At 38.3% G+C, this 27,154-nt stretch overlaps 1 protein-coding gene across 1 annotated transcript in view; it reads left to right on the forward strand.

The window, feature by feature from the left end:
- Positions 1–17,881, forward strand: part of ATG5 (autophagy related 5) — a 73,141-nt gene extending 55,260 nt beyond the window's left edge. Inside the window, exon 8 of the mRNA XM_083856017.1 lies at positions 15,573–17,881. Within this exon, the coding sequence (XP_083712143.1) occupies positions 15,573–15,709 (137 nt within the window). The 3' untranslated portion in view covers positions 15,710–17,881. The remainder of the gene's footprint in view (positions 1–15,572) is intronic.
- The last annotated feature ends 9,273 nt before the right edge of the window (positions 17,882–27,154 follow it).

The following is a 27,154-nucleotide window of genomic DNA, read 5'->3' on the forward strand; positions in this document are numbered from 1 at the left end:
CTGACCTCTTTCTAAAGCAGTGTCATTAGTTCTTTCAGAAATAAAACAAGGATCAAAAAGACTTTCAGGATTTTTCTCTTAAGACTTGCTGTACTGAATGATTTTGTAAAATTAGGGATCAACTGTTTTCAATTAACTCTCAGCTTTTTTTAATGTATAATGTATGAGAGACTACATATTAATTGTATTTGTTCTCCCTCAGTTTTTTAAGCATTGACTTCCAGTAAATTAGTTAAACAGAAAATTGAATTTAGATTAGATTTGCCATGTAGATTCCTAATTTTGATACAAATGAAAAATTGTGCAACAGAAGGAGGTAAATTTATGCAGTGTGAATGTCTTTGGATAGACATGAAATATGACTGGGCTTGCTCTGCCTGTGGTCAGAATTAGCTTGACTTGGGGCTTACTGTGGGAATTGGAGCAGCACAGCACCATCCCACTCCTTGCTGCTCCTGTGGTTAGCAAACTGAGGAAGTCTTTGCTCCCCATGTCTAACTAGTAAGTCTGATTGCATGTGCTTTCTGCAGACTGCTCTCTGCTTTTCAGTGCCATGGAGGTGCAGTGTTGAAATACTTTCCCAGGCCTCCTAAATTTAAAAATATAACAAGCCCTGGGCAGTTTTAGGCACTTGATTAGCCACTCTTTGATCCCACATGGCTATGAGAGTATTGTGAAAGGTTAAAGGTCTTGTAGAGTGTGGGAGTACTAAAAGATGGTTAAAAGCTTGCTAGTGATACGAATTCTAGTCCACCGTCTCCTCTTTTGTGGAGGAGACACATCATCTTGCAGGCCACAGCCAACCTTCAGACCACTGCTTAAGCTATTCCGCCCTCCTTGCGTCCTTGACTCAGTGGTGCTTTCCGTATTGGAGGTCATCCTGTACTTCTCCTTTCTGGTGTGAGTCATTATTTGTGCCTGTTATCTTTTCCTAACTAGGACATCTGCTTGGATTATCCTTCTGCATCTGACTTTCATTTTACTGCCGACTTTTTACTTTTGGTTTTTTGGGGTTTTTTTACACCCACAAACACCTACCTGCCTAGGTTGCCTTTTTTTAAGTTGAAGTGGAAACAGATTTTTTTCTGTGCTACAACTGCATACCTTTTGATTTAGTAGTCCTTTTTGATCAAAAGGGGTGGAAGTCCAGAGGTTGGCTTGAGATTATGGAATTAATAGTCATGACTACAGAATTAATTAATATAGAATTAATTTGCCATCGCCACACGGAAAGGTGCAAATAATCTGAGTATAATGTGGCAGCTGTGCTTCTTGTTAGCCATCTTCATTTCTAAACAAATTTTTTACATAATCAGAGAGGGCTTCTGTTGTGTGCAGAATGTTCTTGCTCACTTGCTCCTGAAAGGAAACATAGTATGTGGGGCTGCTTGTGATCTTTCTGTATACAATTTCTTGGGAAACGCTGAACATGGCTTGGTTTTAAGGATTTCTCTAACTTTACCTCAATCGACTCTGCAAAGATTATCCATTTGGTAGCTTATGAGTGCTTTGCTCCTTTCCTGTTGGCAAATGGGATGAAATTTTGTAAGTCTAAACACCAAGATTCTGCACCTAGGACAGAGTAGCGCAGAGCATGGATATAAACTGGGAGAGGACTGGCTGGAGAGCAGGCCTGCAGAAAAGGGTCTGGGGGTGCTGGCCAGTGCAGACCCAGTATGAGGCAGCTGTGTGTCCTGACAGCCAAGAGAGCAAACTACATCCTGGGGTGCATCAAACACAGCACAAACAATCCAAAGAGGTGATTATCCCACTGTATTCAGCATCGGTGCAGCTTCACCTGGAGTGCTGTGTGCTATTCTGAGTCCCACAGTGTAAGGGTGTTAAGGTACTTAACTGCCTCCAGAGGAGAGCAACAAAGCTGGTGGTGGGCTGGAAGGCATGTCCTGTGAGGAGTAGCTTCCTGAGGAAGGGGAAAGGGAGGTATTAAGTTCTTCCCCGAGTATCTGGTGATAGGACACATGGGAATAGCTCAAAGCTGCACTGGGGAGGTTTAGACTGGACCTTATGAAGCATTTCTTTACCATGAGTGTGGTCAAACACTAGAACAGCTTCTTAGAGAGGTGGTTGATGCTCCAAGCCTGTCAGTGTTCAAGGAGCATTTGCACAATGCCCTTAATAACATATTCTAACTTTTGGCCGGCCCTAGATTTCTCAGGCAGTTGAATGAAATGATCGTTGTAGGTCCCTTCCAACTGCAATAGTCTATTCTAGGGTACTCTTTCCTCTTGCATCCAGCAACTTTGCTAACATGTCAAAAGTGATGTGCTGTTTCTTTGTGATTTAGAAGTGGTTTCTGGGCATGCACAGGCATGCACATTCAGAATGGTAGACTGTAGGAAGAGGTACAGCAAATAGTGAAATAATCCTGTTTCTCGGACAAGCCTTTGGAAATTTGTTCAGCTTCAGCTATATTTGTTCTGCCGGCCACCCAATAAGTTTTATTAGTATCAGACTCCAGACTATTCTCTTTAAATTAGTCAAAAGGCCAATGACTTTATTCAGGCACAACAAAGTTTAAGTCTATCATTAACAGCAGTAGTATGAAAAGGAGAAAGTAAAATACTCCACAGGAGGATTCTGTTTGAAAATCCCAAGCCAGCATTTCTAAAATTCTCTCCAGAAGAGAGGTGGAGTTTTTCATCCTAGGATACTCTGCTCTTCCTGGGAACATCAGTGTCCTACCACCCGTTTCCTGACTGAGTGCTATGTAGATTTGGAAATCTAGACAGTTAAGAAAAGATTGTGGAAAATTACTGACAGAAAACCTGCCTGATTTCCAGTCTCTACTATGTACGTGAGTTTTAGAAGGACTGTTGGGATCAAAGCATCATGACAAAATGGTTTGGTTGTGTTGAATTTTCAGTTTTAAAATGAGCATTTTTTGTGTTTTAGGAGTAGACCTCAGGTTCCTTATGCACTGTACATGTTGCAGTGTGTTCCCACAGAATTTATCACTTAGATAAAAGATGAGTGAAGAAAGACAAAAAAGGAGAAATTAAGAGACACAGAGGGGTGATGTGGCTTGTACCTGGTCACACTGAGGTCAGTAGCAGAGTTAAGAATTGGATTTTTGAGTTGGGATTTAAGTCAGTCTGTCTTACTCCAGAGGCCACAGAGGTCACTCAGTATGAGTGAGTCATCAAAAACGTCACAGAAGTAAACCCAAACCGAGCCTTCTTTCTTGTTTCTTGTATATCCTTGCTCACAGAAATAAGCATGTCAGCAACAGGTGAAGTACAGAGATTTACAGGATATTTCTTACGGTTAGTTTCACAGAGGATGTGACAATGCCTTTTGTGCTGTAATTGGTGCAAGAGTAACTCGAGATTTGGGTCTACCACAGCTTTCAGGAGACTGTAATAACCTCTGTGAAGGTCCACAGTGTGAAGTTCTCAACCAGGACACTGCAGCACACAAACAGATTTAAATGATATGGTCTCAGTGTTTTTATTTGTACTAGTAAACAAAAGTGGGCTAGAACATGTGTTGTTTGTGCTTTATGACTATTAGCAGTTCTCAGGCATAATTTTGGTCAAGGCATGTTAATACTCTCCCAGAAAATTTGAGCAGGGTTCATGGATTAACTGTCTGGGGTCTATTCTCAATAGGCAGTAGAGAGGGGCGGATAATTTAGCTGAATGGGCATATGAGCTGTTCTCTGGAATTTGTCCTGAAGTTCAAGGAGTGGGTTCTGGCCCATTTTTTGAATTATGTCTATACCTTTAAATTAGGCATATGTACTGTGTATTTGGGGGTTGGCTGAGTAAAATAATTCCCATCTTCCTTGCATCTCTCGTGCAGTCTGGTTCTATTTTGCCTTGATGCATATAGGTATAACCTGATTTTTGCAGGAAATAAACTTCTTACAGGGTTGGAAAAAACAGAACCTGCAAAACTAAAGGACCTACAAAAATAGCTAGAAGAAAAATAGCCATTTTGCCAGTAATGTAAAGGAGATAATCCACTATGTGTCCTAGTCTCTTCTCTAAGGATTCAGCAGCACTTGCTAACAGTAGTTGTCTCCTGATTGAATACCCCATTTTAATCAGAGATTTTAATAACTTCAAAATCAGTGGATAAACAGTGGATAACTTTATATTTTACTTTACACCTGTAGCCATTTGGAGAATATCTGTTAAAAAATAGAGGTAAAACTTTTCCTTATGTCAAAGCCAAAGTCTTGTGCAGTGGTTTGGCTTGTGCACAGAGATGCTGCAGTCAGTGAAGATTTGAATGCACTTGGGCTCCTTGTCCTTTTTCCAGATGGTACCATCACTACATTTACAACGGCAAAATGCACCAGATCTCTACACTTTGGCAAACTTCACTAGGTCCAATATCTTTGTGCAAGCTGTCACCAGCCATTTAAGCCAAGAAGCCACATGTATGAACCAGACACACAAATGGATGCCCTTCTGACACTTGTGATGTTGGGCATCAGTATCCTCAGATGGAGAGATGGTTGCAAAGCCAGTTCTCTTTAGTGCTGTCAGCTAATGCAGTCAAATTTGTGGTAATTAATTTCAGAACTGTGTGTATTTGTCTACATAGCTAATGCTTCCTAGTAATCTTGCTAACTAATTAATGATACTAACATAGCAAATTTTGTTTGCAAATGCTGTATGTTTGTGTTGTAAGCTTTATGGATCTATTTTTCTACTATAAAGTGAAAAAATATTTTCTGAACTCTAAATTAAAAATATTTAGGTTATGAGTCAAACTCTCATTAAAAATAAAAATGATATTATAGTTTTGTCAGCTTTGCAGCTAACTGCCTTAATATTTTGGAATGGAAAAGCTAAAAAGAGCTTTTGATGAAAACTTACTTCCAGTTTTAATTCTGACCAGGTAGCTATTTTGAGGAGGAGTTGTTACTTTTTTTAGTGTTCAGTGTAAAGAGTCCTGCAGGTATTCCATTACTGCTTTCACTACTCTTTCCTGTATTTTTCAATGCTAGATTTCTTTAATTTTACTGTGGTAGAGATCTCTAAATACTTTAGTCTACTAGCTGTTCAAAAGAACCTACAATATATGTACAAAAAATGGTATTTCATGTGTGCAAACTCTACAGCCTCCTCATTACAGAATTTATTCAACGAGTAAGGGCCCGGAAGAAGCTAATGTAAGTATTTTAGCAAGGGTTTGTATTTCTCTGATAAACAGCACTCCCCTTCTGTTTGTGATCACAGGATGAAAGCTCTCTAAGCTTGTATATGTACATTTTTACTGCTACATCATGTAGTGTGCTCTTAAGATTGAGATCTCATTCCCCAGGAAGCATTTCTGTCTAAGATTAATTGCCCTTTTAAAATCAGTGTTTGATGTATTCCTTTGGCTATATCCTGACTCACTTTAACCCTCTTTGACCTGACCCCACTGACTATTACTGCCATGGCTGGAGCAGAAATCCTTCAGCCTGATGTATGCAGTACAGACTTGAGCCTGTGGTTTTTCACATCGATGGATTCAATTAGCTGAGTTTTTACTGATCAGCTTAGCAGAGGTTGAAGAATTTGTCAGACACGGACCAAAACTGTCCATACGTGGGGTACAACTGAATAGCTTATCTCAATTTTCACTTGTAGTTTGCTTGTGAAGTAGTTTACTTCATTAAATAACGTAATAATACTCCTAGAAGTAGCATTTTTAAAAAGGAAAAAAACAGTTTCTTTTTCTCTAGTTAAATAGGGAAGGCACAAAACATGAAATAACAGCCATTAAGCCTTCAATCTGTATGTGTCACTTATCACTCTTCAGCTAAATGGTTTTAAATGGTAATTATGTCCCAATGTCCACTTTTGAATTTGATGTATTAAACTGGGCAGATAAACTATCAATTAGCATTATGGCTTGAAAACAAGTGAACGTGCTGGTCTCTTCTCTACTGAGAGTGATTTTTCAGAAAGAGTAATTCTTCTTTGCTTTGCTAGGAATAGGTCATCATTTGATTAGCTGAAAAGTTATTTATAAAAGATGGACGGCCATTAGGATCACAGAATATTTGCAGGCATTATGTGAATTATAGTAACTTGAAAATGAAGTAAACTTGAGGTTGAAAGTTCAAGAATGCCATTAAAAACCTTTAAAAGTGTATGAATGTGCATATGCTTGGGGGATATATAATATGATTGCATAGAGAATTTGTTATTTAATTGTTTGGCATAATAGTATTTTGAAAACAATGACATTATAAAAGTTCTCACAAACCATTAGTAACAAGGTCTTTTACAGTGAATTGATTTGCTTTAGATCATATTTTGTAGAGATAACTCTATCAAATGTGAAATTTTTGTTTGTTTGTTTGTTTTTGGGGTGGTTTGTTGGGGTGGTTTTTTTGTTTGTTTGTTTTTTTGGGTTTTTGTTTTTTGTTTTTTTTGTTTTTTTTTTTTTTTTTCACCAAGAATCACATTAATCATGTTTAGCTCCCTAGCTGCTTAGAGAGAGAGAGCCCTAATTTCTGAAGGTCAGTTGTACACTGTTTGGAGGGAAGGGCAACCTCAAATCTAATTAAGGGCATAGTGCATAAAAGGGTTAGCTTATTGTAAGTCAAGATGCCTGCTGTTCAAAAAAGCTACACAACTCTTAAAGGTGATTTAGCTCTCCTTCAACACTGGAAAACATATCATAGATGAGTTGGCCTCAATTTGTCACATATTCAAGTGTTTATCTTTTAATGCACGCGTTGCCTGTTCTGTTGTGTACTTACTTGTTACATGGAACAGCAGCACAATTTACATTGAACTTTGTTGCTTTGTTCATATGTGAATGGCCAAACTTAATGCATGGAAGAAAATCATTTTATAAGCCTCAACTGCTAACCCCAGTCTTCTATAAACTACCACAAGTTTATTGCTAATTCAAAGATGAGACTATGACACTGATGCTAAGGAAGAAAGGTTATAAGAATATTCCCTGAGAGTTTAGTCTTACCTTTTTTTATTCTGCCTGAAGCTAGATGTTTGATGGGAAGTATCTTCGGCCTTGTAAGGTCTTCTAAAGCCCTTTAAAGACTAAGACGTCAGATTTTTAAGAAAAATATTTTAGAGTTCTGTCATAAATTGGTTTGGGACTTACTCCAAGAACCCCATTCAAAAAACTTCTATGAAATATACAATAATAAAATAATAATTAAAAAGCAGCAACAGCCAAGTTCAGTTAAGTAAAGCTTAACCCATTTTCACCCTCTATCTGCTTTTCCATTGAGTTGCATGAACTCTTTTACAGAAGGAAAAGTTCCCTTGTCTTACATGGTGTTACTGTAAGTGTTAACTGTTTCAGGGAATTGTTAAAAACGTCTGCTCAGGCTTAATCTGCTTAGTGGTGTTTCAGGCCAAATTCACTGTCTCTAAAATCTTTTTCAGTGGACTAGAAAAAAGGTTTTCTAGTTCTTTTACATGCTTTCTGGCTCCTGTGAGATTAGAAGTGTAAGCCAAGTTCTCATACACTGCTCCAAAGCATTGTAAATGTTTACTTGTGGTCATTACTTTAATCTGCTTTTTTTGCTACGTTTCAGAAATATGGCCATCTAACCTGAAGATAGAGGTAAAAGATGACAGGAAATAACAAGAAAGAAAAATTGAATGGAAAAGAAAATTATGAATGGGGCGATGCCAAATATTTGATTTCATCTCAGTATTTACTGATATTTAATGTAGATGATGGTAATATCGCATATGATAATATTGCACTTCTCTTTTGAGGATAGAGAAGGCTGGACTGTGCCTGGGATAATCCAAGGAATCTAATCATGTAAGAACTGTGACAAAGTTTTGTCCTTCCTATTAAGTCACAGATGTCTAAATTCAAGTTGAGATGTTTATACCACAAGAAGATCATGAAGATACCAGCCAACTGGCCTGTGTCAAAACCATGTAGAGAAGTAGAGCAATAGTTAAAGCTAAATTAGTGGATATGGATATCAGTCCATATTTATATCTTGCGTGGAACTGGGCTTTTGTAGTCAAGTACTCTGCAAGAAGAGAGTTCACTGAAGTTGGTACCGATCTAGTTCTATCATAGCATTTTGGACAAGTAGCTCTTATGAGGGGCTCTGGTAAGATGACATGAAGGTGCTGTAGGGGTTAAATTGAAATATGTAATATTAGTGACAAAACACTCCAGGATCTAGAGACTGATGTTTCTAACTCTTTATTTTGGAGAAGAATTTAAAAAATCAGCTTAATGAGTTAGAAAAGATAGGTTGAACAGTCTTGTTCTGTTATCTGTAGGTTGTTCAATAAAGTATTAAAAATTAACATTCCTTCTAAAAGAGATTTTAAAACAAAATACAAAGTTGTAGCTTTTATTTACCATACCCCAAACTGAAACCAGACATTCAGGAAAACGATGACCTTCAGTTTGAGCAATTGAACTCATGTTGCTACCAATGGTTAAAATGAGTGATATTGTCTTGTTGCTGACAGTTCACTAAATCGGTGTCATGGTTGGTTTATATTTACATTGGGCACTCAGAGTCTATCCAGGAACTCTAATTCTTATTCTCCAGATCACATCTTGTGTTTGGAGCAATTCTTATTTCAGACATGGAATCATTTTGAGAAGGAAATTTGTACTGAATAACACACTGACCTTGTATTTCTGTATGTGAGTTCTTCACCTTAAGTTAGCTTCAGTGGCTTTCCCCAGTGCTAGTGAGATACGTAGGCAGGAAGGAAAAGTCCTGTGCTTTCGTGTCAAATATCAGCATCTAAAATTTTTGAGGTCAGAGGAACCTTTTGTTGTGGCTAGGCTATTGTAGAGTTGGCTTTGCAGAACTCTTTGTGTGTTTTTGCTCTTGGTCAGAGGATACTGAACAGTGTATCAGCTGATGTGATCCAGTATACCATCTGTGTGTCTCCTTAAACTGATCATCATTCCAACTTAGGGGAGAGGAAGAGAATAAGGATTTTGGTAGTTTGTGTGGTTGAAGCGAGGTTAAAAGCATGTTAAGATTGCTATGGAAAATGAGTCATTTCTAGGAGTAAAACCTACTGCTATGTCAAAGCAGGGTCATTTTTGCACAAGGTGGAGTTCACGGAATGGCTGAAATAGGCCAGTGTGAAGCTTCTGAAAGCTCATAAGATTTTATTCCTAGTTAAAAAATTCTAAATTCTAACTAAAAAAACCCTGCTCAATTGAACACATTGTAAACTTAGACCTTGAAGCTATAGTTTCTTAGGTATGAAATACTTGGGTTTAGTAAAGAGAACATGTTCGCTCTCCGAAGTACTTGTGCTGGGTTCTTTCGAAGAGCAGATCATTTGGTCATGAGGTTTGACCAAAATCAACTTTTTATGCACTTACCTTGAAATTACATAGGTATTGAGCTCTTGTTAGTGCTCAGCTGATTAAGTAAAATTTGTTCAGTATGTAAATTTATTTTTCTGTTTGATCCTTTTATATTGAGATTGTCATTACTGTGGAATCAGAACACCTATTTCTGTACCTTGATCATTATTACACATACAGATGCCAGAAACTGACTGCAGATGTTCCAGTTAGATTGCAGTTCGTGAATAGAAAAGCCTTTAATAATACGTGTTAGTTTCTAATACTTTTTTTTAAGGTACTGAAGAAAAGTAAAGCATGAATATTTAATTTATACATGGGTTTGATTCATTCTGTAGCTATGGTTGCTCACTGAGCAGAGAAATTTTTTGTTATGAATTATAAAACATGGTATCTGCCTGTAGTAAGTACTACAAAAGTGATGTGAAGATGTTCACAAATACTCCTTAGCCTAAATTTTATTTTTTTTTGCATTTTATGAACATGTGGGTTTTTTTGTAGCACACACACAATCAAAATAATTGTGAAGCTTGTTTTGTTGTAAATGGTATCCTGTCTTTGTCGATTTTAATATTGGACATTGAAGTTGTTTGGCCAGGTTACTATTAAACGAGGTAGATGCTCTTTGTCAAGTTTCAGGGCTAACAAATGAAACCATAGCTGACTTTATTGAGGTTTGAGGGTTTTTAGAGATGCTACCTTTTTGAATGTGCAAAAAGTGAAGTACGTTCATCAAATGTTTGTTTCTTTTCTGCTACCAGTGCTGAAGTCACTGGTAGAGGATTTCTTTAGACTGTGAGACTTGTTTGAGGCTGTCTTGTCTGTGCATCCTAGACTATCCAACCTGAGGTGCCCAGAGAGGGGAAGAATAACTTCAGCCACTGCCCAGTGCTTTCCTACCATTAGTAACTTGGTTACAAATTGGAACACAGTCTTTGAATTTGCTTGCTAGTATAGAATAGTCTTTTGTAAATAGTCTTTTGTTTCACGTGTGATCCTTGGTGCCAGACCAGAAGCGTAGCTTCCAAGAAGGAAATTTTCACTTTTGCTTACTGAAGATTTAGCCTTGCCCAGCTTTGGCTTTAGGCTTTCAAAATTGGGTCAGCAATATCTTTCAGTAACAAACTTAGTGGCTGCACACTGCATTACTCACATGAACCACTTTACTGAAAGCTATATTTCTGTAAGTAATTTCCTAAGAGATCCTACAGAGGTAGATTAAAATCTTTCCAGTGAAGGTATTGGTGTGTCTCTTCAGATTCTGAGATGTCTGAGGCACCAGGTGCTAAACACACACTGTTCTGCCAGATAATCTGAGGAGCAGAAGAAATGGGAAGGAAAGTAGCCACACCACAGTCACAAAAAGAAAATTCTTCTCCCTATAATGCTGTTCCAAGATGAGTTTTCCTAAAATATGGTATAGCCTATTGTCAGGAATACCTTTAGTATGTATCATCTTCTCCAGAGCATATGATATATTCTGAAGATAAGCAACCAAATGTCTGTGGCCCACTTCACAGCTGGAAAAGCTGGCATCTAGTTATGTAACACTATTAAAATGCTGCTACTGCATGAAACCTGGTTGTGTTTACTCCTTATACATTTTAGTGTCCTTACAGGAAATGCATTGTTTGCTGCTAAGTACCAGGTTCTGTTTGCCTTTTTAGGCTTGTAAAGCCAGTATTATAAGTGATGCTGTCCCCGACTACAGGCAGATTATAGGGCTTGCTATGCAGAGAACTTGCATACTGAGGATTCTAATTGAGTACTCCAGGGGCACTTTTGCTAAAGCCTGAATATCTTGTATTGTCTATCGTTAAGGGATTTAAGCCTGCTAAATTGTCCTGACAGGTGATTGCTTGAGGCCACAAATCAGAAGGGAGGTATTTCATCCCGCTAAAGAATTTTAAGTGGTACATCACAGTTGTAGTCTGGCTAGAGGAGCTGATCTTGTGTAGGTGAAAGGGAGCATGTCACTGCAGCACTGCTGAGCATTGAGGTGCTAATCTGGGTAAAAACTGGCTGAAATAAGTACCTGAGACAGAGGCAGTGCCTTCTCACTATTCTGCTCTCAGGCACTTGAATATGTCTCAAAATTAAACCAATCTTTTATCTCCAGTTCTTTCTTTTAAATAATAACTCAGTAGATGCATCAGTGGTTATGTGCAACAATCTGAATTGATGCTGAATAAGCTAATTTTCCCAATACTGAGTAGTTTCCTTTGCAAGCAACAACTTATATAGCTGAAGGAAAAAGAAAAACTTACTGTGTGATACCATGATGTTGCACATCTTCCCACCTTCTCTGAAGTCCACAGATTTTCTTGTTTGCTCTTCTACTGTGTCTTGCTGATTCTGGATATTGAGGGGTTTTAAAGGAAGCTGGGGATTAGCAGCAGTGAATATTGTAGTTAGGGCATTCCCCTTAAAGAAGAGAGAGTGGACTCAAGCTGCCTCAGGTTGAGGAGGGCTTTGAGCCACTCTCTCAAGGACTCCCTTGAGATGCAACAGGCCACTCTCTCTTGCTTCCTTCCAGCAGATGCCTGTCTGCAAAAGAGAGTCCTTAGCCAATATTTTCTTGTAGTGGTTTCCTCATCAGGAGCACGGAGCCACCTTATCAGTGACAGAAAAGCAGATCTCTTCTTAAGCCCTTCAGTCCAAGGGTTCTTGTTTTTCTCCATTTTCTGTACAGAGCTGGAAAGCTCTTCTGACTTTACATGGTATGATTAATTAGCCTGGATCTGGTCAACACTTTAAGTGTTGCAGATTTGAGTTAAGTGAGCTGAATGTCTCAAAAATGTCTTAGTACATAACATATAAGCATGGTTATCTGCGTTCACTGGAGATAGAATATTGTTAAGTTTTACCAAAAAGCTTTATCATCTGTGCTTAGAGCTTGCCTGTAATAACTTGAGGGGGTTATAGTACCTTCTCTATTGATGCAGCTCCACAACGAAAGTGGGAAAAAAAAATACTTAATCTTGGGACAGCCATTCTGATACGTGACTTAATTAGTTTTCATGGGATTTTGGGTTTTTTTGCAAACGCCAAAACAGTGTTTGTTACTTGTGCATCACTTCAGTAATATAGAAACGCTCTTAAGCAGCACTATGAAAACTTACAAAACATATATTGCTGTGCTTTTATTTTTCTTGTATTTCCACTTCATCTTACTCCCAAGAGTAATTTGCAGCAAAGCAAAAACAAAACAAAACAAAAAAAAAGAAAAAAAAAAAACCCACACCAAAAAAAATCTTAGGTCATGTGATAAATAACATGTAACTGAGTTCTGACAGGATCTTAAGAAGACAAAAGAAGTTGGTGAGGTTACTGGAAAATTAGAACTTAGTAGTTTTGAGGAAATCCTGTTTTTTTTTCACTACATTATTGAACATTGTAGAATGGGTATTGACAGTAATGATATTATCAGGTCTGGACGCTGTGCACTGCAGATGAGCAGAGTTATTTGCCCTAATTTTCACAGGCATTAACCAGTGATATAGAGTGGCATTCCTGTTTGTAATTAGGTGGATTAAATTTTGTACCACTAATTTAAATATATGTTGTGTTTAGCGACTTGTACACTTTTTGTCAGTTTAAAAAGGCTTCTTGTGGGGTGGGGAAGAAGAGGACAGCGGTTGGTGTGTCAAGATGCAGCTAAAATCATGGAAGGAAAAATATTTTGTAAATCTGTTAATCTATTGTATCTCTGAAACAGGTGGATGAAGTTTTCATGATAGCTAGCAAATCATTCAGGACTCAAATCACAGTGGAAATGGATAAGAATTAGACAGCTGTTGACAAAACAAGAATACTCTTCACTAATTTTTTGAGTGTTTGGTGTTGACAACTACTTGCTACAAAAAGTAGAGAAGAGTCTATATGAGAGAGACTCTGTGATTTGTAATCAGATGTGTGACGGGAAAACTTGAAAGTTGAGGAAAGTTTGGGTAAATGTGCCTTAAGTGAGAGTTTATGGTTCCTAGTAACAAAAGAAGAGAAGAATGTTGAAGTAAAAACAATGGATTTTGTGAAAGAAGGTTGTAGTAAATACAGAATTGGGAGATAAGATCTCTTCAGTCAAGCCTCAAGGGGAAAAGGAATTAAGGAGAAGTGATGCTTTGTCAGAGATAATACTAAAGCACAAACAATGCTAATGCAGAGATTTAGATTTTAATTAAACTGTAAATTCTTCATTGACCTCTGAGGCTTTCTCAGTTTGCCAAGGAACAGAATGAAAGACTTGTATGAGAAAGGGACAAAGCTGGATAAGGAACAAGGAATGGAGACACCAAGATTACCTGCATTTCATTTTTAAGCAAGAGTAGGCATATGCACACACATATGAAAATATTATGTTGCACGGTAATGGAAGAGCCAAAAAAAAGTTCATCATTTATAAGCCTTTTGTCCAGTGGCAAGAAAATTATACTGGGGTTCTAAAGCTTTTAATCTTATTTTTTGGCTAATAAGAGTCAGATGCATTCTGTCACCTGGTTTTATGCAGATTAATTTTCTGAAAATTAAATACTACTATGAAACATTTTTAAAAGTCACTAACACTAGTTTAAGGAATACCATAGGTACGTTTTCATTTTAAAGTGTTAAATACATAGTTCTGGAGGCTACTTAAAAATATTTAGGTAACTCCTAAGAAGAAAGAAAACTGGTTTTGTAAATGAATGAATGCACCACCACAACTGGGTTTCTTTTGGAGTTTATTCTCTTGGCAATCTGACTGGTATCAGCCAGTCAGCCATTTATTTCAGCCCAATAAATACCTGTTTTGGCTAGAAATACTAGAAGTTGGTTTTTAAATTATGTGATTTGTTCTTCAGGCTTGTCTGCAATAAAACCAGAAACCAGCAACTGTTTATGCTTTAGTGTGATAATGTGTGCATTATGTATTTAGAGAATCAAGACTTTGTACAGAATTTATTATATGTAGGTAACAAGTAACAAAAGTATAATGCTTTATTTTAGGCAAACACAACTGTCTCCTCTTGCAGGAAGAATTATTACTAGCGTAAAGTCAACTACATGTTAAAGGATGACTTTTTTGCCAGCATAATTTAGCTGTGTGGGCATAGATTGCTGGTTATACTACAAACTTCTTCAGGCAGCTGTCAAATCATTTTGGCTACCAAACAAACCTGATTTTATCTGTGTTATAAAATAGAAATTACACTACAACTGGGGCTGCTGAAAGAAAGAACCAGTAATGGTACCTACACTTCTAGATTCTGCTCTCTTCTATGCAGCTCTTGGTGAGGATGGTGGTTTGTTCTGTAATAAAGACACTGGAGGGGACATAAAATGCCAATTAGTGAATGCAGTAATATTTTTGAGTGGATTTCACTGTGGTAGGTCCATGTGAGAATGCCATAGTATAGAATAAAATGAGTGAAAGGTCACTGCCTACTTTTTGCCCCCTAACCATTATTTGAAGCATATTTCATATGCTCTTCTCATCCCTTGTTTCTGAAATAAATTTTCATTTTTTTGTTGTTTTAGTTCATGTTATGACTGTTATGTCAGTTGCTTTAGCTGGTTCCCATCATTTGAATCAAAGGATCAAAGTACTTGCATCCTCCGGGACAAGTATAAATAAAAAGAATTTAAATATTCTTAGAAAATACTCTTGTTATACTGGGAATCATTTGCTAACTTAGCTTTTCCAAGAAATGAAACTAAGTGAGAAAAAGACAATGCCAACTCTGCCTTCAGAGTAACTCCAAAATATTGCTAGTCATTTATGCAAATTATTCTTAGCAAAACAGAATTACTTCAGGAATGCTACATGTATTATATTACACAAAGTCCAGCTCTTTTAGGAGATCACAGTATTAAGAATATGACTTAGCAGTATGTTTTAGGAAGCACAACATTTTAAGCATGATCTGTGTAAAATTCATATGCCTTACAGCTGGGTGAGGTGGATGTGCCTTAACTGGGTTGACAACAAGCTGAAATCACTGTAGGGTTAAGAAAAACCCACTTGTAATTAGTAAAGAAGAGTGACACTTTCATTAAGTTTCACTTAATTCCAGTTTTTTCTTGGAATTAATTTTAACTCAAAGTTTCTGTTTTAGATGATACAAATCTCAACTTTCTCCATGCTGATACTTCCTACTTTTAGTTCTGTTACATGTTGAACTCTGTAACACCAATTAAATCTACCGTAAATTAAGTATGAGTAAATGTTTAATCTTTCTGTGAACTTTGAATGGCATACTAGTGGTTTCTCTTTTTCTTTGAATTAGATGGAGAGCAGAAGACTCAAGTGATGATTCATGGAATTGAGCCAATGCTGGAAACACCCATTCAGTGGCTAAGCGAACATATGAGCTATCCAGATAATTTTCTCCACATTAGTATCATTCCCCGACCTACTGATTGAAACTCAGCTATATTCCTATGAGGATCGTTCTCAAGCTGGAATTCTAAGGGCACGTCAACTTCTTGCTTCTGTCAGTCTTGACAGAGGCAGCCTGACCAGAAAAAAAGAAACCAACAAAAAGCCGAAACAAAACAAGAAGTCCTCACTGCTGTAAGCCAAACAGGAAGAGAGATCCTATCATCAGATAAGGGCAATTGGGCTGATCTTATTTTGCATCACTGCTGCGTTTGTTCACTGCTGTAATTAAATCAGTTGCGATATGAAAGAATTTACAGGACTTCTACAAGTCTGCTGTTTTCTTGTAAAATATAATGAAACTGAAACTGTCAGCCGAAGAGCAAATGGAAATATGCCACTTGATTGTATTTCTGATTAACAAATAAACAGGGCTGTTTCCTAAAGAGGTAGTGTTTCAGCTTTGAGGGTGGAAACATTGGTTTAATTTTCTAGAAAGTTAGACACTGAGAGATTTGGTTACCAATAGCTTTTTGTAAAAGATCAAATTACTGTAAATCCATCTTTCCTTAATGAGAAGTTCATGTTTACAGTATATGTATTGGTATGCAAATGATCTTTTAACTTTGATAACAAGCAGTGAGAGATTTTAAAGTAAGCCCGTGAGCATGTTTTGTCAGTTAAAAACATGCACAACTTAATAATTACAAATACTTTTGATTTGTATGCTGTCACTGAATACTCCACTGTGTTTATTCAAACCAGTTTTCATAGACTAGCAACGATGTAGGATAATTTGTCTCAGGATTCATCATGGCATTTCTTTGTGCTCATCTAATTTTTTATTTCTTTAAGAATATATTTTCTTAATTTACTTTTAAAAGTCGGGTTTTTTTTAAAGCTACATGGATGTTGCAAACAGGGTTGTATCCTGCTGTTTATCCCCATAGACTAGGAAACAGTTAAATCATAGAACGATGAACAGATTGCTTTTTAATGATTTTGAATTTTGGAAAGCTGAGGCTTTTCCAAGCTAATACTTTCTTACATCTGTGGTCCCTGAGCAATCAGTCCACAATTTGGAAGCTTCTAATCTCATTGCACAGATTTTTTTCTTAGTGTAGCAGATGTATTTTTAGATTATTGGATCATTTTGGTTTCTAAATGTTTGTTACCATTGCAGATGCTACTCAAACTCTACCAGTTTTTTTTTTTTTTGTGTGTTACACTAAATTCATCAAACTCTATTGCATTGTCTGCAGTTTGTGGCACAAAACTATGTTTATAGTAGACATATTATCCAATCTGTCAAATATTATCCAATATAGAGAAAGCATGACATTTTTCTTTCAAAAATAGTGGCTGTTGAAGCTCCTACTCACAGTCTTGGCTTGTAAATGTCCCAGTGCTGTTCCCATTTGTTTCCATGCTCCCTTTATGGTAGGATACTTACCTGTATCTGAAAAAGAAGAAAATGAAAATCAATCAAATGAACAAAAACCTCTTTCTGAAGCAAGAGGGGAAGGATCTCCATGGGTGAGGATAGAGTTGGGGCTGAGAAGAGCCCTGAGGGCAGAAAAAGTCCTAGACAGATTAGATACTGTTTTAAATGTTAATGAGGAAATAGCATTAAGGAAATGGAAGGGTAAAGGTACTAATGACACAAAACTATGCTGTATTCTGCAGGACATGAAGAATTTTTAAAACAAACCAAACCATGCTGGTCTGTGTTTATGCAAAATTGAAATATAATATTCTTATGGTGGGATGATTTGGTTGAGTTATTCTAATTTCCAGTTCTGTTTGGAATTTTTGTTACAGTGTTGGATTGGCATTTATAAACTTCCTTAGGCACTCATATCTAAATATTTTGGAGATTTTCAAAGTCCTGCCAATGGATAAAGCAAATATTTTGTAGAGTATTCATATTTTTAAAAAATCTTTTGTAGGGATAATTTTTCCATTAATCAGGATAAGAGGCAATACATTTCAAAGAGTGTAGAGATTGTGTTTCCTTTGTTTTAAGGTAATCTGGAATGAGTCACTGGCTATTTTAATATATTCTACACCAGCATTTTAAGTATACAGCTCTTCTCATGGCCTGAATTTGCCGGTAAATCCAACTTTAAGGCCTAGCATGGAACAAAGAAATAGCTTGGCTTTAAAACATACTCTTTCCTCTTACTTTATTTAAACTTTATTAAAAAATAAAACAAAGTTTGAGTCTGTCTTTATTTCCAGCTAAATAAGGATCTTTTTCATGGAATGACAAGAGTATTTAACTAATACTTAATGAGTAGGAACTTCTTAGAAGAGGTTCTTAGAATCACATATAGAATGGGTTCTGAATTAAAGCAGGTAGATATCTATTCTGTGTTAAAATATCTGGTTTTGAAATAGGCATGGTGACATTTTGAAATGTCACACTAAACCTGAGTAATATCTCTTGAGAGAGAGGTTCAGAAGACATTCAGAACTGGATTTCAGATTTCTGTACTTTCAAGTTACACTATCAAATTAGTTTGTGGAAGATGAGTTTAAAATGGGAGAGGTGTTTTCTCTCCTTCCCTTGGCTTTCGTCTCTCTACGATTCAAGTAATTAAGTTCTTTTAAATGTGAAATGAGACACCAGTTTCTCTGAACAATAGGTTGAAGAACACAAGAGCATACAAACCAGCTATGTGAAGAGTTTGGTGTATGTCAGGTTTTTCTATGTATGAAATAACTAGCATTATATGGACTTTAAAGGTGTTTTCATAGCATTTATATGTACAAAAAGCACTTAGGGTAGAAAGAGAGGCAGTCAAACACCATGTTGGGGTTGGAGGATCTTGACTGCAATTGAAACTGCCCAAATGTGTCCGATATTAAAATAGCACTTTCCACTGAAGATGTTCAAAGCCTTAATCCTTGCATAACTTCACTAATCTAGGTCAATAATAGAATAAATATGTTGTGGAAACAAATCTGTGATCTAGCTGCTAATACTCATTGTACTCTGAGCTCTCACCATAACATGTTGGAAAGGGTAAAGCCCATTTGCGATGCAGTTTGCTTGCATCTGTTGGAATTTGGACAATTGCTTGCTAGATTTTTGTCAAGTTGACAAAATCTACAACACAAGTTGCTAGTGTTTTGCAAGTTGACAAGCACTTCTTAGAAACCTCTGGAAACTTGGTTCTTTTTCAAAGAAAATATGACTGTAGTGGGGGGAAAAAACAATCAATAGTGCTGTTCACTAAACCTGTCCCTTCAATGGCTGCCTTACAGTGAGAGACACATGGAGAGAGTGCACGAGTGAGAGCTGGTGATGCCTTACTTTGTACAGATATGTATATAATTTCTCCATGTGTATGTTGTTACTTCGTGTCCTAGCTGACAAAAGAAACCAGACAACCTGTTATTCTTTCTGAATAACAGGTGAGTTATTCTGAGTGCTAGACAGAGGCGCTCAAGTATTTTTATTACAACAAAATTAAAGATCAGGATGGAAACTATCTGGCTGAAACTTGCACCTTACATGCTTTTCTGACTATAATTAAAATAATCTGCACTTCAGAGGTTTGATTTCCATCAGTCATATGTACACACACCCTCACAGGATTTTTTCCACAGCTCAAAATGAGGAAAATAGGCTGGTTTCCCTTCATTTTAAAGTTTACTTGAGACTGTACAAGGCAAACAGGAGAAGGGGATCAGGCCATGGGGGTGGGCCTAAAGCCCTGAAATCGTGGCATGACACAGGAAGTCACACAGTTTCTTCACCATTTCCAAGCGACCATTTTATCATATGAATCCTGACCCTTGCAGATTCTTCTTTAATTTGCAGCTTCTCTTTATTTAGCTGTCGCTTGACCTCAGCTGAGTAGTGATGAGGCTGTGCCTGCCCCTGGCTCCAGAGCTCCTGTCTCTCCCTGCAGGATTACCATTGATGCCCTGTATGTGACTAAAATGCCCATCTCTGGGGCCCTCCCTGATGCTTCTCGCACAGCTCCTCCTTCACCATCAGATGAGTTCATTTCTGCTGGCTTTTACCACAAACTGGGTGGCACTGAAGGAAAATAGTGAGAGAACGGTGCAGAGGAGGAGAGAGGGAAACGAGAGGAATTAAAAAACAGTGAAGGTGGGGCTTGAGAGAAAATACTTTGTGGGGAGTGAAATGACAGGGCCGGATTCTTGATCTTGCCCAGGTTTCTCATTCACTCATCACCTTACAGCTCCCACCACGTGCTTTCGTTTCCATCCTTTCCATGAATACAGTGCAATGGCTGTCACCTGCAGGACAAAGTGTCTGGCGCCTCTGGTGTTGCCTGGAGTGAGCAGTGCACTGAGTGTGTATTTAACTTTGATGGTTTAGCACATTGCTGAAGGAGGCCTTTATTTACAGGAATTGTTTCAGAGCTTCCTCCTCTGCAGCAGATCCTCAGCCTGGGCTTCATGTGCGGAGTCAGAATGGGGAAGGCCTGCTGCAGAAAACATCCTGCACAGGCACCACAGGTCACTGTTCCAATACACTGTATGTTGGAAAACTGAGCCATGGGAATGGATGGATGGATGGATGGATGGATGGATGAGTCACTAGAGGACCTTTCTTTCCTGCAAATTACTGTTTCATGTCTCTGAAGTTTTACTTCATGCTGGTCTGAATGTTTCATATAGTACAGCAGAACACATTTTCAATGTGGGTGATAAATACCAAACCCAGTTTTGGTCACAAGCCTTCTCTGTTTCATTTTCCAGTCAAAATAAAATTCCATTAATGGGGTTTAGTTGTAGAACAAGATGTCAATATTTGTAATGAGTGTGTAAAGGCAGTAGAAAGAGGATGTGTCCGTTGTAATCATCAGCATTTCTGCACCCTACATCTCAACACCTTTCAATATGAGGATACACAAGGACTTCTGCTGAGGCATGATTTTGCTGAACCACCCAGGCAGTTTCTCTGCCAGTTTGGGAGGTCTGTTCCCCTATGGAAACTCTCCAGTTTTGGTTTATTGTATTTAAATTTATACTTGATGGCTGTTGAGAAAATGACTGGAAGAATAGCCATAATAGCAATGGGGGAAAAAAATAAAACACCCCCCCCCAAAAAAAAAAACACAAAAAAAACCCAAAAAAAAACAAAACAAAACAAAAAAAAAAACCAAACACCACACCAAAACAAAAACAACCAACCAAACAAACAAAAAACCAACCCAAAACAAAACAAACCTAACCCAAAAGAGCAAAGCTTAATTTACTGCTCAAGTGGAATGTTGTTCAGTGTGAAATCATGATGTCAGTTTTCAGTGAAATTAGTGATGTCCTATTTCTGGTTGTGCATTCAGTTATTTCAGTGGTAAGAGGGAACAATCCTAATGGGTCAGCTTACAATTGCCTTGAAATATATATAGTGTGTTTTAAATTAATATGCCAGTAACAAGAACTACTTGTTTTTTATTCTTTCTCTTGCTGAAACTTTAATACATTCAAGGGTTCTGGTGCAATTGGCTTCCTCAGGGAAGTGCAGCAGGAATTGTGTCCCTTCTGGCCTCTATAGATCACACTGGGATCCGTGTCTTTTGGAGGTACACAGAAAAATAGTTCTCTGCAACTTACATATTTACACTCTTCCCTCACTCCTTCCCCAAACTAGATGCCAAAATTTTCCATCATGCAACCCTCTCTTTTGTTGTTGTTGCATGCATTGGACAACAAACCAGGCAAACTATAGCTACTGAGCATAATGATAATGATCTTCAACTGTCATTTGAGGAGTCTCTGAAATTTAGGTCTTTCAAGTTTCTGAACCACACTTCTAATATTGACTTGTTCTGGGGTAGCCACACAAGCTTCCAACAAGATAATACAAGGTGTAAATCAAATTCTCTTTAAAAATTGTCATTCATGTAAAATGGAAGTATCCCTGCCCTTCATTCAGGCTGTTTTTGCTGTTTCTGTGTATCCAGCTTTCTGGATACTTTCAAAAAGCAAATCTCACCGAGGTGGACAATGCCTGTTGCACAATTCCCTTGCCTGCACCCAGCTCAGCCCTTGCTTGTGTCACTGCAGGCAATTAACAGTGCTCAAAACCACAGCAGCACCTATTCCAAAATGCCATTTGATGGTATTGGGACATGAGCATTACAGAAAAAAAATTGTTTATATTTTAAAGGGAGTTTATTCTACAGCATTAGAAAATGCTGAAGGAATAAAAGACATTGAGTATGTAGCATCAACAAGATCTTTGCTGCAAGTTATGATCTGGATGGGATAAAAATGCTTCCTCAGTATAATATATGCTTGAAATGAACTGTAATATATTTATGTATTCTGCTTTGATCCTAATGCGGTGTGGGGCACTATGCTGAAATGAATGTGGATACCATCAATAATGGAGAAGATCCTTAACACCTTAATGTATGGGTATGTGCCGCAGTTGCCACATCATAAACAAGGGCGTAAGCTTTTCAGAGCTGCCCCAAGATAGGGAACTTTTTACCTCCTCTTGTCCCAGGGTAAACAGGTTGCTAGTGTTTCTGAGAGCAGTGGAGTGCTTTCTCTGGCACTGGCCAGGGAGGGATGAATAATTACTGTGGATTTCCCAGATGTGCTGTAGGCACAATTCCTATTGACCCGATAGGAACGAAACTGAGTGTTCATCTTTAACTGCAGGATTTATGTTCAGTGATTTTGTTGTCAGAGGGCTTCAGGGATTTGAAGTAACCTTATGCATGGGATTGTTTTGTTGACTAGCCCTGATGCTAATTCTTTGAAGAAAATCAGACACTAACATTTTTATGAAATTTCACTGTGGAGTGAGATAAGATTAAGTGTAAATGGTGTGGCTGGAAGCTTCTTGAGAAATACTTAGGTTTATTTTGCAGTGTCACATAGGATCACAGGAAAAAGCGAACATTCCTGCCTGTGCTGTCTCTGCTGAGGGTTTTGGTGGATCACTGTTTACCTGAGGCAGTCAAGTAGCCCTCTGCCATTCAGATCATGTAGTAAGGGTATTGTTCTGGTGGAAAAATCTCCTTGCCCAAGATGAGGGCTGAACTAAACCTAAGTTTGGTTCTTCTGAATTCTGACAATAATTTCACTGAGCACAAGCCACATTCTTGCTGCTCAGCAAATTTGTAGCTTTTTCTGGATTTATTGCCTTGCAGAGATAAAGCCTGCTGTTGGTTCTGAAAAGCTCCTACCTTAATAACTGAAGAACACTTTTAAAGTTTTTCAAACTAGAGGGAGAAGCTGGAGCTAGGAGGAGCTAGAAGCAAACTCCCATGATGTACCAGAAAGAGAGAAAACTCAAATCTTGCTCTGTTCATCACTTCGCAAGCTTCTTGATGCAGCATAAATGAAAGTTTTCTCAATAAGGTGTGTGGGGTTCACACAGGGAAGAGAACTGAGAGTGTTACTGCTGCTTATGTTGAGGTCAGTACTTTTGGCTTTGCAAGCAGAGCTTATCAGCCTCTGCTATGAATCTGCTGTCCTTCCTCTGCATGGATGTGGACATTCAGCTTCCAGGAGAACTGCCATTTCAGTTTTACTGGCGAAGGAATTGGTAGAAGCTCGGGTATAAAAGATGTTGTCTAAAAGGTTACTTATGGCAGAGGATCCTTCTCAGAGCTGTGTTTAATCCTGCCGTGGATGAGGTGCTGGTCAGAACTGGGGTTGTGTTGAACAAGTCTGTCAGTAATACCTGTGCGATGGCTTGGACCTCAGAAGGGACAGATGCTATCATGCTTTGCAGTGCAAACTTTGAAGAGTGTGTGACCCTGAATTTGCAAGATGGCGGAGTTTGGTAAATGATGCACAGCCTGTATGGTTTTTTTATGGAACATCTCTTTCATGGCATGGTACACCATTAACATGAGGAGCAGTGTTTTATTTATCTCAGCTGATGTTCCTCTGAAACTGCTTGGTGGGTAATTTTAATGACTGTGTGTCATGGGTTAGGAATTAGATTCCACAATTTAGTGTTCCCACTGAAACCGTTCCAAACCGTGCTCTGCTTGCTCACTTCCCCCTCCCCCTGCCATGGGATGGAGAGGAAAATGGGAGGTACAAAAGGTAAAAATCATGGGCTGAGGTGAGAACAGTTCACTGGAAACAGCAATCAGATGAAAAAAACGACAGTAAGGGCAGCAATATTAATGTCAGAGGGCACAGGAAAGGCGAATGATTCACACACGGAGACCCCCTGACAACACCCAGCTGCTCCCTCCACCACACCACACTGATCCAGAAGGGAGCTCTTCCTCTGTCCCAGAAAATGGTGAGGGGGTACAGAATAACCTCCAGGTCCTGTCCATGCCCCCTCCTGGCTACGGCAAAAATTAACCCTGTCCTGGCAGGAACCAGGCTGATGTGGAATGGAAATCACTGCACTGGCAGGTACAATAGCCGCTCACCTTTATTTGCTTACAAATGCCCCAAGCAATCACATGTGACACCTTCCTGCAAATGAGGGAAGTCCCGCTTGGCGCTCAAGTCGCTGAGGAAGAAAACTTTTATATTGTAACATTAAAGGCAGACACTTTGTTTTAATCACTTGCCAAAACAGCTGAAAACAATTATTAATTAATAGGAAACATTAACTTTTAACTTTGCAAGCTCTCCAAAGAAGTGTCTGTGACAACTTGCATCTGGATTTATGGATAATTTGGATACCGTGAAAATGGGCGTTGTACTGCAAAGGTCGACTGCTTTAAATTCATTTTAAGTGTACACATAGTGCTCTTAAAATTAATATGTTTATAAACCTAAATTGGTTCAGTTGGATGCCTTTTGTTCTCTTTGTGGCTTCATTTGAAGCAGCAACAAAAAGCTGTGCTTGTTTGTGTGTTTAACCAAAATGTTAAAGTAATCCACCAAAAGCATACAAATATTTTTTGAATAATAGAGGCGCCCCTTTCACAGTGTCTTTGGTATTTAGCACTATGGTTTGGTGAGTAGAAGGCAATTTCTTCACATCTCATAAATAAAAAATTAAAAATCTTTTGTTTGGCTTGTTTAATTTGACCCAAGACAGTGCAGCACCCTCAGTTTTTCTTGTCTGCTTTGATAAAGCTGATGTTAGTATGTATGGTTGGCAGGAGGTGGCATTCCCAGTATTTTAGATTCTGGATCCTACTTTCCCTTCTGAAAAATACCGTGCCTGACAAATACAGCTCCCAGGAAATGAGAAAGACAGGATGAAAATTGCAGTCTGAGACAGAGGTCCTGTTTGATCTGACTAGGGATGTGGCTGTTTGGGGATTCATCATGCAGATCTACTGCTTTTGCCTCTTTTGTCCAAAAGAAGAAAAAATTCCTTGGACTGGCAGAAACACAATATCAAAAATATTTCAGCAAGATCAGACCACAAGGGTTAGTTTTAACCTTAACTGAGGATCTTGAGATATCCCAATTATTTTAGCAGTGCAAGAGTGGCTCCTTAGCTTGTTTGTTTCTAGCCAGTCCACTTCCCAGTTATTGAGCAATTCATGGGCAATCATAGGATCTTAGGTACTGCGGATTCTTCATCAATTAAAATATTGTTTCTAGCAATGTGAGAACTTTGCTTTTTTACATTTGCTCCTAAGACTCTTCTCTTTAAAAAAGGTGTGTTTTCATCCCTTATTTAAAATTCTGCCAGGTCTTGCTAAGCCAGCAACTCGCTCTTTGCCCGGTAATTCAATCTGAGTTTATCTTCTGTGCATGGGACTGAGTCTTAATGCTGAGAATTGTCTGGTTTCAGTCGTCAGTGACTGGGAATCATCTTAGTTATCCTTGTTTTGATCAAGGCACAACACACGTGGCTACTCACCAACCTGTGGAAGGCAGATAGGCCTATGTAGTCCTATATTTATAGTTAAGAAGAAAATTGTTATGCAGTTCAAAGGTTAAATTGTGCCTTCAGATAATAATGCTTTGCTTTTCTTAGAATGCTTCACACAAGTCTCATAAAGAAATAGAATTTGTTCTCATTTTATCAAACAGTTCAGACTTCAGTGGCTACTGAAATGATGCCTACAGCTCATTACCCTTTCCCTTCTCTTCCCCACCCAGTACAGTGCTCCTGTTAGAAAGGAGGGGTTGCAATGGTGCAGACATATGGATGCAGCAGCTTGTGTCAGATGTATAGGAATGAAAGGCAGTGCAGCTGCATCGAGGGTGTGACATCTCTGCTCTGGTTGATAGTGTCAATAATCTCAAAAATAGTGATCACGTGAGTACCTGAGGATTTTATGGGCTGAACTATGGCAGTTGCTCTGCTTCAATTTATGTTTGTACCTGCTTACACATTTATCCTGAAATTACTTTTTACAAACAGTATCTGTTTGCGTAAAGAACTTCATAATCTCAAAGCAGTTATCTTTCTTCAGACAGATAATTGGGTTATTACCAGCTTTTTCTCAAAAGAAGGGGAAAATTTGACTAGTCTAATACTTCTCAAAGGCAGACTGAAAGGAAAAAAAGTTATTTCTGCAGTGGGTTGGGCATTTTCTATACTTCTGTTCTCTACCAGCTGTTGCTGATACCCTCTCTGTCTGGAGACTTGCACTAAACATTCACCCTATGAAGCATGGGCTAACAGTGAACTGCACTTGTGGCATTTCCACAGCATTGTGACCAATCACAAATGAAAGCAGTAGGTTGCTTCTGGTTACTCACTGGTATATTAGATTTCTGGTAGCAGTACCATTTTCAGGTTTGTAGGTTGTGTGCAGCAGATGGAAATAATTACTTTCAGTGTGCTCTGGGGTATTGCTAACTGAGCAAGAAAGACAGTGTGGCTTCCCTCTTCCACCACCCAGAGTTTAGGATATGCCTAGTTGGAGTGCTGCAAAGATTGGGATTGATTCCTGAGTTTCATTTTGGCGGTTTTCATTATTTCCACAGAAGTAGTTGGGGCATAAATGTAAATTCCAAGTGTCAGTTTCCAGGGAAGGTGTGAATCTGATCTACAATGACTCTTATTGAGAATGAATTTAGAGCAGTCTTGCTTTTAATGCTTGGTTTTTGCATGGGCTGTGGTGATTCAGGGTTTGTTGAGACCTGTGAGATTCTCTTATGCCAGCCAGCATTGGTTTGTGCATTTTAAGCAATATCCTTTCCAAAGCCCCCAGTGCTGAATCTCGGGTACAACTCCCATGTAGCAGAAACTTCTCTGAGCTCTTGAGTTTCCTAAACACAGTCTGGGACTGCAGGACTCTCTGATATTTCTGCATGACAGAAGTTTTTTGGATTTAGTCTGTTTGTCTCCATCTCTTTGTATCTGCCAGCTCTGCAAAAATAATGAGATGTTAAAAAATTAAAATTAAAAAATAAAACATTATTTGATATGTCAGCTTCAGAGGACAACTGCTGATTCCAGTACACCTCTGTGTGCTGTCCTGGTTTTGATTGCTTTTTCCTGTTACTGTGGTAGAATGAAGTCTGTGTTCTCCTCAGTGTTATCCTATGCTTACAGGACATGGGAACCAGCAGGTTTCCATGTGTAGAAATCCAGCATTAAACAAG

Source organism: Zosterops lateralis, assembly GCF_965231275.1.
Source record: "Zosterops lateralis genome assembly, chromosome: 3".
NCBI lineage: Eukaryota > Metazoa > Chordata > Aves > Passeriformes > Zosteropidae > Zosterops > Zosterops lateralis.